The sequence below is a fragment of the Thamnophis sirtalis genome, unplaced genomic scaffold, assembly GCF_051295495.1.
Source record: "Thamnophis sirtalis isolate CommonGarterSnake01/CBP01778 unplaced genomic scaffold, rThaSir2_p1.2 scaffold_4, whole genome shotgun sequence".
Lineage (NCBI taxonomy): Eukaryota > Metazoa > Chordata > Lepidosauria > Squamata > Natricidae > Thamnophis > Thamnophis sirtalis.
Window position 1 is genome coordinate 101,204,720 of NW_028261384.1, and position 16,694 is coordinate 101,221,413.

Here is a 16,694-nt window from a genome sequence, read left to right on the forward strand (position 1 = left end):
TTGCTTTACTTAGTGGTTTAATGTCACAATAAGTTCTCCCCCACTCACTCTTAATTTCAGCAAGAAAGCCTGTGTGCCTTTTGTTATGATTAATCATTTTCCTTTGTTTTCATTTTAGGCCCAATGGCTCTTTAGTCTGGACAGCACGTGATCACCCTTCTTTGTATGTGCAGAAGATGAAGGGTAATTTTAATTGGCGTGAGACTACTTAGAACAAGATTTTTCAAGTGGATGGGGGGAGACTGGGGTCATTGTGGGGGGAGGGGGAGGGAAATCACCCCCCAATGATTAACTTTTAAAACAATTATAATCAGCTGGGAAAAGTCCTCATTTTATGAGCTCTAAAATAAAGCAGTGGCTGTCAAAAGAATAAACAGAATCAAAGAAGGTCGGATAAGACAGATAAATGCCTTTCTCATTAATGGCTGAAAAATGTAGAAATCTTTTTTTTTTAAATTGAACATCTTCATTCTATTTGATACCTTATTTTCCTTCCTGTTTTCAAATCTGACAAATGGGACAAGAATAAATTAAGAACAGAAAGTTTATTGAAGAATTGTTCAACAGACAACCCTTTCAGCAAAGAAATAAACTTATCTACTGTAAAGAACAAAGGAAGATGCTTCAAAAAAGAGAAGGAAGTGGTAGTGAAGGAAGAGGAGAATTAGGTGGGGTGGGGATTAGCTAGTTCTTCTAACTGAGGACTATACAATTACAGCCTGATTTCATGCCTCCAGTAGAACTAAACACATTATTTTAAGTACGAAGGTAACTACTGGCCTTTTCCCTAAATTACAATAACTAAAAAAGAACAGAGAGAGCAGGAAGAATGGAAAATAAAATTTGGTTGTACAATGACAAAGAAAAGACACCATTGTCCTTTATAACAAGTCAATACTAAAAAAAAAAGTACATTTTCCTTATAAATACATAAATGTTGGGGATAAATAATGCAACAAAAGAAAAAAATAGTTTAAAACTGGCTATAACCAATAAATATAATATAATATAATATATATTTATATATTTATATATATGAATGTTTACTGGAACATGGCACACCTCCACTGAAATTAGTATTCCAATGTGTGTCCTTCAAACGTTGGTATATATAGCCATTAAAATGTAAACTCTAAGTGCAAGAAAGAATGTCAGGCCAAAGAAGAGGCACCAGTAAAGGAATCCTCTCCCCAAAGGATCTTTTACTTTGCTCCCATTTGGAGGACATAAGTTTCTGATCAAATATACCCTGTTTTCACGTTCAACAGAAGTTATGCAGACAAATGCAAAGACATATTATATATGTGAGAGAGTACCCCAGACCTTAACCAACCTTAAAACCAAAATCATAAAGAAGGGTAGGTAATCATTGGAAGAACAAAGGGGGGGGGTCTCTATTTTTCTCCTTCCAGATGTTAGACTTCTATTTGTATAAGCAATCTTAATTTTGCTATTAAATTTACTTGGTAAAGAAACCACTCCACTGCTCATTTCTGAAAAACAAAACCTCTCATAGAATTAAAGAAGAGGGAAGGGAATATAGCAGTGAATAATAATTTGTAAGGATTGGGTTGGTAAAACTGGACAAAACACCCTTACATGAATGGAGATACACCAAGAATGGAAAAAGACAGTTTTCCATTCAATACCTTAGAATTATCTTTCTTCTTTGTAAAATAAACCTTTAAGAATTGTGATAGATTAGTTTTTAGCTAAGGGAGAAGGGCATAGATATAAGAAATATTGAGGTGCATTTAAGAGCTACACCCAGATCTTTTTGTGCATGTTGTATGAACTTTTTTAAAAAAATGTAACAGAAATTATCTATTTCAATTGATTTTAGAAGAATCAGGACATTTTTATACATTCAAAACATTTGTGTCGAAACCTCAGGGCAAATACATATGTAAAATACAAATCTGAAACAGATTCTTGATTTTTTTTTTAAGGGATGAAATTCACTCGTAACATCTTCCTTTTCCCCTTATCAAAATAAATTTGACTGAATCCCTCTGAGTGTGTATGTGTGTACCTGTATGTTCCTGCATGGTTGATTGTCTCCAAACACCTATATACCCTTCTCTAATTATAAACAAAATATTTGCATACTTTTAAGAAAAGAAAATAGGCTGAAGTTAATTTCCTATGGTATATATAGTGAGCTGAGCTGAGTCAGTTCTTCAGCTTTTCTTTAGATTGAAGAAATGCTCTACCTGCCTGTGGAAAGTCTGTATCTCATGAAAATGTGCTGCTCCATTCATGATATTATCATGACTGGTTAAAAACATGGTTCCCACATGTGTATTCACAAAACCAACAAGAGTTGTGGATCCAAGAAAGAGCAAGTTTACTCTGACCCCTCCCCCTCTGCCTAAACTGGACTAGAACACAAAAGACAGTGTGTGTTTAAGATGCATTTTTCAAAGTAACTTCTCATACTGAAGAAAAGGGAATGGATTCCTATAGTCTTTATAGACCTTTTTTTGCACTTTGGGGTTGCATTAATCTAACCATTCCTAGCCTGGATTTACAACAGGTCTTTTAGAGCTCAACTGGGGCTGGTCTCTAGGATTTGTTCATTTCAATCTAACCATATGAAGGGCACTAGGCTGTCAGGTGCTTTCACCTTTCTTTGAGAGGGGAATGTACAGGAATACTTCTACTCCAAAGAGTATGGCTTAGCCATAAGCCTCCTAAATTATTTATCACCCTAGGGTCAAATTTGGCGGGAATGGCAAGACACAGCATGCATAAACTGCGCCCCTGAAACAATAGGTTTGACTTCCCTAAAGGGTTTCAACACAAATGTTTGTTTGTCCATTTCTTTTTGCATAACCAGTCTGTCCCCTGACTCACCAATCCCACATCCACCTCCCTTCTTTATTAATTCCCCACCGAGTCTGCCCTACTTTTCATCACAGATGGGTCAGCTTCGGTGCCTCTTGGATTCTACCCTGAGTAGAAGCATGGTGAGAAGAAAGGTCCGTATAGGTTGGGTGAGCCTCACAAGGCCCATGGTGCTGGTTGGAGGCCATCTGAGGGCCTCCATTGTATTCCATGCTGGGGGGCTGGTGATGTTGGAGGGGGTTCAGCCCATAAAGTGATGAAGCAGAGTTGGGCATAGAATCCACATAATTGCCACCCACGTAGACTGGGCTGCCTTGCATATTGGGGGGCCCATAGCTACCACTCCCATTACCCTGTAAGACATGAGGATCATACTCTGGTGCTGTGTTGGCATACTTCTGTTGGCTGGGGCATCCTTTGATGGGGTTTTGGTAGGCAGTGGGCATGGCATAGGCATTCTGGTGTGGTTTGTTGAAAGAGGGCGGAGATGGAGCTTCGTAGTTTGAAGTCATGGGGTGAAGGGCATTCAGGAAGCCTGCAGAGGACTGAAGGGCTTGGGGTGGGCTCCCTGTGGGGGAAGGTCCCCCAGAGGATGACCCAAGGCCTTTTGACTTTTGATCCTTTTTGTATTTCATCCTCCGATTCTGGAACCAGATCTTGATCTGCCGCTCACTGAGGTTTAACAGGTTAGCCATCTCCACTCGTCGGGGTCTGCAAAGGTAGCGGTTGAAATGGAATTCCTTCTCCAACTCGACCAGCTGGGCACTGGTGTAAGCTGTGCGGGCCCTCTTGGAAGCTGAGGAGCCTGGAGGGCTTTTCTCACCGCTGCAGCTTTCTGGAAAGAAGGTCGGGAAATGAAATCAAAGATAATTACTTACATGCAGAAAATTGAATGCACAGGCTTCTTAATAAATCCTCCTATGGGCAAGCAGGCTACACTCTCTCCCCCAGTCCCCACTCCATAATCATGTCATTTATTAAGAGTTCTGTTCTCCAAACCTGCCCCACGCTTTATGAAAATTTGATCATGTCATGCAGAAAAGAAATCCAGGGCAATTTATTTGGGAGTCGATTATTTTGAAGCAGACCCATTCAAAGGAAATTATGTGGGCGAGGTTAGCAAGGCAAAATGAAGCATCTAGGTAGATAGACCTGCCCTGCATGTAGTTCGCCTGGTGTGCTAATCTGAATTAGTCCACAAAAGTGGGTGCCTGCTTGCTTTGCGAGATGTGACTCAGAAGTCTGTTTCCAGGGTATACTCACACACAAACCCACAAACACACACACACACACAAACACACACTGCACTTTTGAAAGGCACAAGCCCATTGCAAGTTCCCACTTATTCCAAGGAAGGGATGCATAAGAGAACTTCTTATGGCATTGTGTCCAAAAATATTTACAATCAAAAATGCAAAAGATGTATTTAGGGAAGGGAAGCAAGCTTTCCTTACAAATACAAATTCTGATATTTACATTGTGCTTTAAAGTAAATGGGAATTGTATTTGTTTTTTAAGGAACTGGGAATTGCTCCCCGACCCTCCAATCCTGACTTGCAAGAAAGATTGGCTGCGAAGCAAAAAGACTCAGACCCAGGGTACACATACAAAAGAATATGTTAACAGAGATTTAAGGCAATGCAGCTGGACTAATGATTTCAAACTGCAATTGGGGGAGCCATTAATAATAAATAGCTCCCCCCTTGTAGAAATCTTTTTTATTCTCCATCACAGAAGCAAGTGTAATATGAAAAGTATGTTTTTCCAAATGATTTCTACATACAACCTGATATGAAAAAATCCCCACTTTATTGCTCAAGAATTCAGCACCCTTCAACCATACGCCTATTCTCTGCCTTATTTGCAAGTGTTTTTCATTGTAAGAAATTTCCTTATCATCATCATCATTTTAGCCATTGTCTATCCACTGCAGGATGAATTAAGAAACTATACCCAAAAATAATTTGAAGCCATAGTTAATATCTGTTGAATAAATTTGTAACATTCCCTGCACTGTTGTGATGTACGGTAAAATCCCTGTGTTCTTGCAGTGAAAAGAGAGTTAAAGAAAGGGAAAGAGTTTTAAGAAAATGTTTTTACATGGGACAAAAGCAGAATTTGAGGATGAAGTTAATGCAAATTTGGTGAATGTTGGTGAGAGTTCACAAGCCCTTCAGGGCAAGTGGTTTATGAAGCTATTTACAAAGTTATCTCCTTAAAACGTATATTTTTCAGTGAAGGAAGGAAGCTCTTGCATTTAGTTGTGAATTATAGGCATGTGTGAAACTGTAATTCATACAGTTGTTCTATTAACGTATCATTCCATCAATATTTAGTCAATGCAACATTTGCAAATTTTTATTCAAGAATTTGAAGATTATGCAAGAGGAATTATATGAAAATTAGAATATAATCTGCCTCAGGGGTTTTCAACCTTTTGTCTTCACTGGCACATTTGGAATTTTAGAATATGCTGTGCTCTCATAGAATGACTACTTGGGAATTTATTCTTTCCTCAAATGATTGCCATTGGGGAAAACAATACAGATTTATCAGAATGTTACCTACCCCTCTATCCACTGTGGCTGTTCCCCTGTAGGGTGCTCTCTACTTAACATTGTTTGCTGTTGTCCTTACTCTGGGCTAGTGGACATGCATCCAGAAATAGTACTGGGCTGCAGCCACCTATCATTTTTATTTTCTTTAAAAATATATAAATCAACCTAATGGAGTCCATTGGGGCCCAAAGGCATTAGAGTTAATAAAGGTGACGCTGGAGGATGGTGCTTTGCTCATGCAGCATGCCAATTTCCAATTCATTTTTAATTGAAAGGTTTTTTAAATGTAAAAAGTCTATCAGATGTGATGTCTCCAGGCACATAGATGCCACACTGGGATTCCAGCTATTGCCTTTTAGTAGGACCATATTAACATGCTCAAACATATTAATCTGGTTGCTCTCTTAATTCAAGCATGACTTAGCTCTATACCTTTTGTGCAATAACACATTTGTGCAAATTATTCATCCAAATTAAACTGTGTCATAGTACACAACTTTGAATAGGGCTGCTGATTCAAAATCACTTAGTATAGCAAATTGGCTACAAGAAGTTTAATTGTCAAATAAAATTATTTATATTAGGAAAGAAACATTACTGACTTCAAAGAATGTATACTTAAAAAAGAACTGTAACCTAGGTATATTTAGACTTGAGTTCTAATAACATTATTCTCACTTGCTTCTATTTGAATTTAGGATCTTGACACCAACGTGCTTAGAAATGAATCTGGAGCCATTGACATTTGTGGCTATTATAAACTTTGTCCTCTATAAAACCTGTTATCCCTAATAATTCTATAGTTCAAATATCAAGCAAAAAAACCCCAAACAAAGCTCTTTTCCTACCAGGCAAGATTTGGACTAAATGACAACATTATACATGGACAAAATACATTTTATATAATATTAGAAGGTGGAGATTGGGAAACAGTAGCCTTCATGCCTGCAACAAATTAGACAATCTCTGCTGGATATTAGTGAGCATCCATGCTAAACCAATGGCATATAAAATGGAGTATAACACACATCTCAGGACTTTGATGGAAATACATTTTGTCAGGTGTAAAAAACAGACATTATAACTGGAGACCATAACTCAGCTCTGCCCAGACTGTCTGGTTTGAAGAAGACATGTTCTACATCCAGCAGACTGAGGAAAGAGATGACAGGGCCCTATGGTGGAAGGGTGGATAGAAGCTCTTTGGAGAGTCATCAAAACCAGCAAGACTCTCTGTCATGAGACAAAGACAACTGCAAGCTTTCAGATTCAATTGTGTTTTTACCTTTAGAGAAGGGGTTTATGTTCTTCTCTCTTTTTTTTAAATAAAGAGCATTACAGAACGACCATCTCACATGTAGAAACCTACACTGCGTCCACCAGCTGGGACTAATGGAAGTTAACATTCTGACCATGAAAAAGGGAAGTGTTTTGAGTCACAGTTTTATTAGTGGCAGAACCTCTGCATAGATGTAGGTCTGAGAGACAGACCATTACTTCAATATAAGTAGATGATACTAATCATGTGTAATTAGTATCCAAATCCTTTGAAGGAATGGAGGTAGGAAGGGGGTTGAATTTATTAATACATAGAACTGAAGTGAGGAACCTCTTGCTCCTCCACTGCCACCTTTAGCCCTTCTGTCTTCATGCACAATTCACAAGATCAATCCTACTGCACCCATACCTTGTTCTATTTCCCTTCTGGCACTCTCAGCTGTATCTCTGGGATAAATTCCTGTCTTTGTTGCAAGCCATTTCTCACTTCAATAACAAGCTTCCCCCCTCAAGATCTAATTTTCAAGCAGATCCTTTTCCTCAGCTATCTTAATCACCAACTTTCTTCTAATCCAGAAGAATAGGGGCACCACCATCACCCTGAGCTAGCATAACTCTGCTGATGTGGATTGTAGTTCCACCCAGGTTGCTGTCCCATGATGTTCTTCCAGGGCCAAGCAGGATGCCCCCACCCCCCAGCCTAAACCTTTCAGATGGGGATGGGAGTAGTGGAGAACAGGCATACCGTCCAACATTGCCGGTTTTTAAACAGGCAAATATTACATTGGCTTGCACTCCTTCACCACTTCTCTTTCTTGTACACATCACCAGCTTTCTATAACTAAACTGGGCTTGCTTGTGTATGTGCCAGGGTGGGATTAATGGGCACTATCTGTGGGTGCATGGGAAATGTGGGGCTATTTCCAAAAGCAGAAGATACCTGCGCAGGGGGAGCTGTTTTTCTGCTTGGCGTTTTGCCTCGACTCTTTCATCCAGGGGAAAATCTGCTTGGTGAGGGCGGCGTTACTAGAGGTCAGGCTGGATTTGCTTGGGACACTTTTGACCGCCCCCGATTGGCTATGGTTATTGCTGCCGCCGGTGCTGTTGGATGTGGTGCTGCCGCTCCCGCTGGTGGCGGTGATGGGGTTGGTGGGTGGTGAGACGGGCGGGGGCGGGTGATGCTCCTGAGGCAAGCTGGGGCGCAGGCAGCTCCCGTTCAGGTCCTTCGCCTTGGCCAGCGGGGCCGCGTTGCCCAGAGACTGGAGGGTGCAGGCGGGCCGCTGGTAATCGCTCTCCACATGAGCCGCGGGCTGGAAAGGCTGCGGAGAAGGGCCCTCGTAACCAAAGCCGTTGGCCCCGGGATAGGAATAAGCCCCAAAGAGCGGGGAGGTATCGTAGTAGCTGGTCTTCTGCATGGCTGGGGTTCCCCGAGGCGCTCGCTCGCTGTTACCAGGCTCCTGTTGGCCCTCTCATGGAAGAACATTGGCACCCCCCAGGTCACGTGACAAGGGGCCTTCCCTTCCCCCGGTGTCTTTTGGAAGATGACCTGAAAGGTTAGAAGGCACACACAATGATACGGCTCGGCCTCTGAATCCATCTTAGCGGCTGAAAAGCGCGTGACATGAATAGCTGGCCGGCTACGGAGGAGGGCGGGGAGCAGGGAGCAGATGCCACCGCCGCCGCCGCCGCCGCCAGCTTTTTGCCGGGTGCTGTGAGATGCACCTCGCCTCTCTCCCTCGTGCTAAGATTTCTAGATATATACATATAATACACACACACACACACACACACACACACACACACATACACACTGGCACATACACAAAGGTGGTTCGTGCAGGCGAACCATTCGCCAAACCGATTCCTCAGTGGCGTTCCCCCCTTCTGTTGTTCTAAAGTTCAGTTGTTTTTGTTCGTCTGCTTATTTGTTTTAACTACACCATTACCTACATATGTAGATCCTGTAGACCGAGAAAGAAATCGCTGTGGCAGGATTTCTTTTAGATTATTCAACTCCATTCTCCAAAATCTCTGCCGTGGGTAGAATCCAGCTACCTCTCTACACACCAGCCTTTACACACACACGCGCACACTTGCTCCAGTGCAAGGGCCAGGTATTTTATTTCCACGTGCCAAAGAAACGAATAGTTTCGCTACCGCTTCTTTAGAGGGACTGAATGAAGACGAAGAAAACAGGGACGGGAGGGGGCTTGGAAGTTAAAATTCCGGAAATCTGTGGAATTTACTTACAGATTAATTATGAAAGAAAGGGGAAAGTCACTGGACAAATTTATTTGGAATGAATTTCAGTAGCATTTGCTTATTTTTTAACAAAACTCAGGCACCCGCATGGAACTACCAAGTGTTTGTCACCTACAAAATTAAAATATAATATTTCCCAATTCTGGATTGAGGAGTTTTGGAAAAACAAACCTAAATATAAATTGGATAAAATTATATTTAACCATACCTTTAAATGCTTCTGAGATTCAACATTTAACATATTGAAAATATTTTAACACTTCTGAAATATTTTCAAATTCGATTTACTTAATCTGCTACTTTCAAAAGAGGAATGAGATCAAGTTCTTTGATGTTGGTTCTTTTGAAGCTGTTTTTGCAACTCTGACTTCATTTGAAATTGGTTGTGGAAACTCCTCTTCCCTGAATCCTTAAAATTTTGTCTTGTTGCTGCTCAAGGTGTGAGCTGGCCTCTCTCTTTCCTAAAGCCCAGCTACAGCCCATTTCTCAACTGCTCTTTGAACAAAACAAATCCCGTTTTTCTCACAATGCCATTTGGTTCCTTGCTTTTGTTTCTCTTTTATCTTTATGTTGGGATTTTATTTTATTTAAGATGAGAAGTAATATGGTTTCCCAAAGAAAGAGAAAACTACTTTCATTAGGAAAATTAATTTTATAAATATAATAAAAGCTATAACACATTTAAAAGAGCAAAACATGGATCTGTGGAAAGGAATTCTCTTTATCTCTCTTCAGCCCTTCTGTGCTTTGTTTCAATCCAGAGAGCTTCCTTCTATTTTTCTTCCTTTCGGGCATAAACAATAGTATTGAAAGGCACCACTCAGTTCTTTCTATTGTCAGGGAATAGCAAATAGACCAACCTTCCCTACACTGATTCAATTCAAAATCTATGATATATCTCACCTCTTCCTCTTCATTATCTGCCCTAGCCTCGGAACTGTAGCCATTCCTCTCTAGAGACAGGCAGCTAAAAAATTTCCTTGGCCAGGTGTTCCTGGAAAGAATTAGGGCAGCTACCCTGCCTTTATTCAGAATTCAGGAAATATTTCTTAGCAAACCTGATAATTTAGCGCTGTTCTCCAAATGGTTTGAAGAAGAAAGGGGAAAATTCTGTGATGAAAGCGGAAGGTTGAGTACCCTGACTCAGCCATTATTATCTTCTCTTTAGGCCCTCCCAGTTTGTTTTGGATTTTCTGGGAGCACTGGAAGGCCTAGGAGAAATAGGCACCAAAGGGTTTTTGCTCATTAGCTTTTGATGGCTTAAATTAAGCTGCATCTTTAAAATATTAATCTCCTTTCTTACCCAAAAAAGGAACCCAAAGTAGTCTATGCACTCAGTAGCTAATATTTGGATCCCTTTTTATACCTCATCTTTCAACACTTTCTAAATGTCGGTCATTTATCTTAGTCTAAGACGGCTAGAATCGTAAATGATTTACTCTAAGGAATTGTTGTGGTAGTTAAACACATGCACACACATACATACGGAGAGAAATATCCATTGGAATAATGAATGAGAAATCAGATCGTGCCTTTGCAATTAGTTGTTGAAATGTCAACCACAACCCTGAAGTTATTTCTTGCCCACTTGGAAGTTTCATTTTTATTCCCAAAGATATTTCAAAACAAACGCCTCTTTTTTAAAGATCTTTTATATAGTATATTTAAAGAAACAAACAAACAAAAAAAAAAAAAGCTGAAGAGTCCAAAAGCTTGTGATAAAACTGAAGGAGGGCTTTAAGGCCAAGGTGGAAAAATCCATAACCTTTTCCCCTTTAACCTCTATAATGGGTGGGGAAAATCATAATTATATTGCTCTGCTAGAATAAAATTAATCAGCTTTTTTTTGCTGATTGAATTGAAAGCTTGGTTTCCCAAAGTAGATGGTAATGATAAGTATAGAACAATATAACAATTCAAAATAAAAAGCTACTGTATTCACTAAACCCTAGATTAGGAAAAAAATGAAGGAAGGAAGAAAGAAAGAAAGGAAAGAAAGAAAGAAAGAAAGAAAGAAAGAAAGAAAGAGAAGGGAAGGAGGAAAGGAGATAGACAGAAAGAAACAATTTAAGTGAAAAAGGGAAGGATGAAGAGGGGGAAAATAAAGGAGTAAGAATAGCAAAAAGAGAGCAAAAGGGGAGTAGAAGAAAAGGGGAGGGAAGGGAAGGAGGGGGAAGAAGAAGGAGAAGAGAGCGTGCGAGCGGGAGAGAGTCGCTGCGTGGAAGGAAGCTTAGAGCTTGTGAACTCTTCATGAACCGCGATGCGAGTCATACAGCTATAAATCATGGAGACACGGTCTCCGCCATTCACAACTGATAGCCTATTTCGGTCCACCTTACCTTAGCCTCTGACGAGAGCAGCGCGGCGAGCAGACATAATATATTTTCGCAGCCAGCAAGCAACGCAATCAATAAGCGAGGAGAGCTCCCCCCATTCCTCTTGGTTAAAAAAAATGTTCAAGGAATATCTAGAGAGAGAAATCCGGTCATAACGCCAAAGGGAGGGGGGGAATCTCTCTATAGAAGCTCTGGTGAGGGATGCTCGGTTCTCTCTCTCTCTCTCTCTCTCTCTCTCTCTCCCTCTCTCTCCCCCCTCTCTCCCCCCCTCTCTCCCCCGTTTGGGGAGGAGGGGTAAAGTGAGAAGAGGGAGAAATCACAAGATTCTCGACAGCCTTCCGAAGATGTTGAGGATTCTGACTGCCCTATACTCTCCGTACGCCCTGTTCACGGTTAACAATGGCCTCTGGCTTTACAGCAGAAGGCAAGAGAGGAGAGAGAGAGCTCGAGAGAAAGATAGACAGACCAACCCACAGACAGGGTACCAAGGAGGGGAAAACAGAAAGAATGGCTTACATCAAACCTCAATAGGGCAATGCCTAGATAGAGGTTTAAACATAATACTAATATTAGTGCTAATTCTAATACTAATAATCTGCTTGCCATTTAAAGGGGAGAAGGAGGGGGAGAATAAAGAGATATGTACCATAAAGAGACTTTATATCTGGTAAGGGGAGAGGCGATGATGTGTGTGTGTGAGTGAGTGTGAGTGAGTGAGTGGGCTTTGGAGAGCTTGGGCAAACGCCAAGGTTGCTTCCTGACAGTGTCAGTTAAGGAAAAAGCAATATGCAAATAGAGACATGGTGGACACAGAGGCCTAACAGGAGAACTGGAGTTGTATTGATCCACATGTTTCTCAACTACATGTCAAGTTATGCTAATAAATCTTCAGAAAGAGAATCCTATCCCCCACCTCTTTCTATCATCCTAATCTCTTTCTTCCTCTCCCTACATTTTTCTCTTCTCCTGAGATTTCAGTACAGCTACAGAAGAGACCTTTCGATATTCTGTTACTTCATCTGGTGCAAACTAGATGTTATATATAGAGAATATGACATAATTATGATGACTACTATTCAAGGGAAGGTAACAGAAACATAGCATGAAGTTTTGCATGTGTGTGTGTATTAGTAAAAATTTAAACATTCAAGAGGCTATAAAAATAGAAGGAAAGTCAAATTAAGTTTATATATTAAGCCATATTTTATAATTGGGTTTGTATGTTCTGGCAATGTGTGATTGAGCATGGAAGAGGTGCCTCTGTATTAAGAAATAAAAAAAGGCACAGATCATCACAGATTATTCTGTGCATGTAGAAAGGTACAAAACCATTTGTTTCTTGGGATTACTTCTAAATTAGGTAATTGGAATGGGGAATATGTGAAACAATTTGATATGGGAAAAGTAAAATAAACCAATGGATAGATGGATGGATGGATGGATGGATGGATGGATGGATGGATGGATGGATAGGTGGATAGGTGGGTGGGTGGGTGGATGGATGGATGGATGGATGGATGGATGGATGGATGGATGGATGGATAGATAGATAGATAGATAGATAGATAGATAGATAGATAGATAGATAGATAGATAGATAGATAGATAGATATAGATAGACAGACAGTTAAATAGATAGATAGAGATAGAGAGAGATGATATAGCTATAGCTATAGATAGATGATGTCAAAGTGACTTAAGATTTATTACCCCTGTCCTGTCCAAAGGGAGCTTTGCTTGCAAAGACAAAAGGTTCACACCAGTTTTTGCTGCTGTCAGGAAAGAGAGAGTTGCCATTACAACTGAGAGTGGGAGGAAGAAGTTGGGATCTCTGCACATTTTTAGTCCTGTATGTCAAAATGAGAGATCCATTGTTACTTCTTCCCCAGTTCTGCCTTTTGGGGTGCTGAATTGACAAGAACTGGCATTGAGAAAAGGAAGAAGTGCTGGAATGGGCTGGTTTCTTTCTTCATAGACCCTGGCTATCCGAAAACATATTTGGCCCATCTAATTTTTTACGATACTTTTGCAGAGAGAAACTTTTTCATCTGAATCTTTTGCTAAATCCAACTTTACCTTTGATTTGCACCAAATGGTTCTAGAAATTACAGATGAACTTCTTGGACCTCCACTTGGATATTAGTTTTTTCTGGTCAAGCTTTCTTAAGGAACTAAGAAGGACGGGTGTTGTTGTTGTTGTTTTGCAATATTAAGCTTTTTTTAAATTTGGAATACCATTGCAAGATTGGATACTAAACATCTTTTTTCATCTGCAGAATTACTTTTAGACCACCACAGACGGTAAACTAACTTTTACCAAGATAAAATCTGTACTTTTATATAGTTTAGTATATAGTCTCTTTGGCTAACTGGCAAGATTGGAGGATAGTTTCAAAAACAGAGATCAAGATTTAACATTTGGAATTTGTATTTCTTCCTCCTTTTATTATCTGTAGTTTGATTTACCAGGTCAATTTTTATTTCAGATTTTTTCTTTAAGTACATTTTTTTGGACTAAACCATACTGAATGCAATAGATCATACTGGTGAATAAACATGCATAGAATAACTGTGCAGTTACTTAACAATCCTACAAAATCTTACCTGGGGACAAATCCTAAAAAAACTCCTTGGCATTTTCTTCTGAGTAGCATATACAGGATTGTTTTGGAAGGAATAAACTCAAAGCAAGCTATGGCAATGAATCAACCCTCTGCAAAATTAAAGGTTACACACTTTGTGGTGGTGCTAGTGAAGTAGCTTGGGGTGTGCCAAGTAGGTCACAAATGTACTATTAAAAACTCAGGCGAGTGATCCAGAAGATATAATGGAAAAGAACAAATTGAAAAAGGAGGGGTCTGTTTAAAGAAAGAGAAAGAGGCAAGGGGCAAACGTTGGGAGGGGGGGACGTATAGAACCTTTACTTTAAAATAGATGCGTTTGCGTTGGGAGGGGGGAATTACTCCAAATAGAAACTAAGAGACCCCTCTGTTCTCAGCCGCATTACTTGCAATTCATTGTTGCTGTTATTATCATCATTAACGCAATGCTGTACAGTACTTGAAGCCGCCAGCTCACGTCGTGATATTTAGTCCTGAAAGCCACTAATTTGAATAAAGCAGCGGGTCTCTGGACTAACTCATCCTCAACCACCCAAAAGCGAATTTTTGAGACTTTTGTCCTAACACTTTTTATGCGCACTGAATTGCCCAATTCTCAATTTTTAAATGGCACCACAGATACCCAGGCCACTTATTTTCGTTGAGGAAAAACAAAGCCTTCATATATATTCTTTTCCGGACACTAAACTGCGGCTTCTTCCTGTTTAAATTACATGAAAACGCAACAAGACAGATTTGCGTTTCTTAACATTTCTCATTTGTTATTGCTTTTCGGCAACCGAAGGTGAGGCAATATCTTCGTGCAGAAGAGGACTAATCCCCGAATTTGAAGTCTTGATAGATTTTTCTAAGCATAAAATGGGCGGACACAATCCTGTGCTCTTGATCCTTCGTGACAGGGACGGAACCCTTCAGATAAAATATTAGCTGGGCCGCTCGTTCTCAATTTAAAATCTGCCTGAGAACAGAGCTATAATTTCACCGCGGTACGTTCAGGTGTAAAAGGACATTTATTTGGCAGTTGACCTTCACGTGTGACGGTAAGAGAAAAGGACGTCTTCGCCAAGTAATGGACCCAGAATTAGTGGGAGGTGAACAACGAGAGACCTATCTTTGAAACGGGGAGAAGGTTTCGTTTACGAAAGGAGAGATCGTTTTAAAATATTTTCGTTTGGGGAAACATTCCTTGGCTCCAGTAACCTCGTTTCCCGTTCTGAATGCTAATATTATTAATCTGTAATAAAAACGTCCGCTAACCACCCACCCACAGTTCCCGGCTCGGCATCCCCGTATGTCACACAACCTCAAGAATATAAATCATGGCCGGGAGGCCTCGGCACCTCCTTCTCGGTTCTGCGGCCTCTGGCAACAAACTGAGCCTCATTCCGGGCGCTTCTTGTTGTTACTAAAAGCGCCGGCCCGTTTGAACTGCCACCGAGTTGGCACCAGTCCACGGATACCAGATCCTCGTGGGTTCCCCATTTCTGGCTTCCAGCTGAAATCTTTCGTTCTATAAATAAAATTATTGGCTATTTTTTAAAAGTGCTTCTAGACTCTTAAAAACCCAACAATGCTAATACCAATTCTGTGCTAATGGATCTCATCATTTGCTAAAGCAACTCAAGAAAGCTGAAGATTTGAAAACTACTATATTGTTACTCCATTTCATTTCTTCAGCCTTTCACAATTTGATGCCCACTAGAAATGTGGAATACACCTATCCATTCCTGGATATCTTGAATATGGCTGAAAGGGTGTGTAGGAAGGTTAATCCACATATTTATCTATGGAAATTCTCAATCATCCAGGTCATGGTTGTTCCAAAGGTGCTTTTCCCCAAAAGGTAATATCATAGGACTTAGTTTTTTTTTCCCCTTTGAAAACATTTCACTTCTTATTCAAAAAGCTTTTTCAGTTCTAGCACCTTTGAGAGATCCTCATTTTCAACTGCAGAATCATCCAGCCAATCCAATTATTGCTTCTGTTTTATGACTAAACCTGAAATGTAGGGTTTCACCTCAACTAGGCAGCTTTAGAATGGTTCAGTGGCTGTAGACTGGACCCTTTACAAAGTAAATTGGGGGGGTTATTCTTTTTTTATCTTTAAATCACAGCTGCTGGATTTTGACAGGTGAGGATAAGGCAGCATAGAGGAGGAGTTATACTGATCGCCTACCTATGCCCTTTTAATATATACAACACCCATTGTCCCAGTCTCTGTGACTGATCATTATTTGTTAATAGTCATGACTGTTGTAAACCAACCATCTGGGGAGAGGGCAGGGAGAGGCACCAGTCTGGGAAGGTTGGACAGGCATGTTGGCTGCTGGAACTTTTTGGAGTTTCAGTACAATACATTTGAAATGGAACTGTCTTAAAGTAATAATCTACAGCATTAATATCTAGACAGTGGCAAAAAGTAACCTTTTTCCTGATATACAGGAGCCTTGCAGCTCTTGTATTGCTATCTCATTCAGTGCAGAAGAGTTGCTATTCCAAATCAATCTATTAAACACCATATAAGTAACTGATTAGGAAATGCAGTAAAAATAACTGGTGCTCACTCATTTAATATTGCAGCGGTTTCCTCACATCTGTGCAGGGATGAGGAATATGTCTACAATTCCCTGCAGACACAGCCAGCCAGTGATAAGGCCTGCTGGAAGTTATAATTCTCCAATGTCTACAATGCTACAAATTCTTTGTCTCTTATTTAGGAGTGGCCCTGGTCTTCTTTTTCTCAACATAATTTATTCCCAGTGGTATGTGAGTGGGTCAGTTTATTGTTTTAT

General features: G+C 40.2%; 1 protein-coding gene across 4 annotated transcripts in view; it reads right to left on the bottom strand.

The window, feature by feature from the left end:
• Window positions 1–526: 526 nt before the first annotated feature.
• Window positions 527–16,694, bottom strand: part of HOXB3 (homeobox B3) — a 77,774-nt gene continuing 61,606 nt past the window's right edge. For 3 of the 4 annotated variants that reach the window (XM_087713593.1, XM_014062000.2, XM_014062001.2), the window contains exons 4-5: window positions 7,624–8,229; window positions 527–3,682 (exon numbers count right to left, since the gene is read on the bottom strand). In XM_087713593.1, the coding sequence (XP_087569719.1) occupies window positions 2,916–3,682; window positions 7,624–8,098 (1,242 nt within the window). In that variant the 5' untranslated portion in view covers window positions 8,099–8,229 and the 3' untranslated portion in view covers window positions 527–2,915. Of the gene's footprint in view, window positions 3,683–7,623; window positions 8,230–11,284; window positions 12,701–16,694 lie in introns of those variants that run through there. The other variant, XM_014062005.2, reaches the window with a different exon arrangement.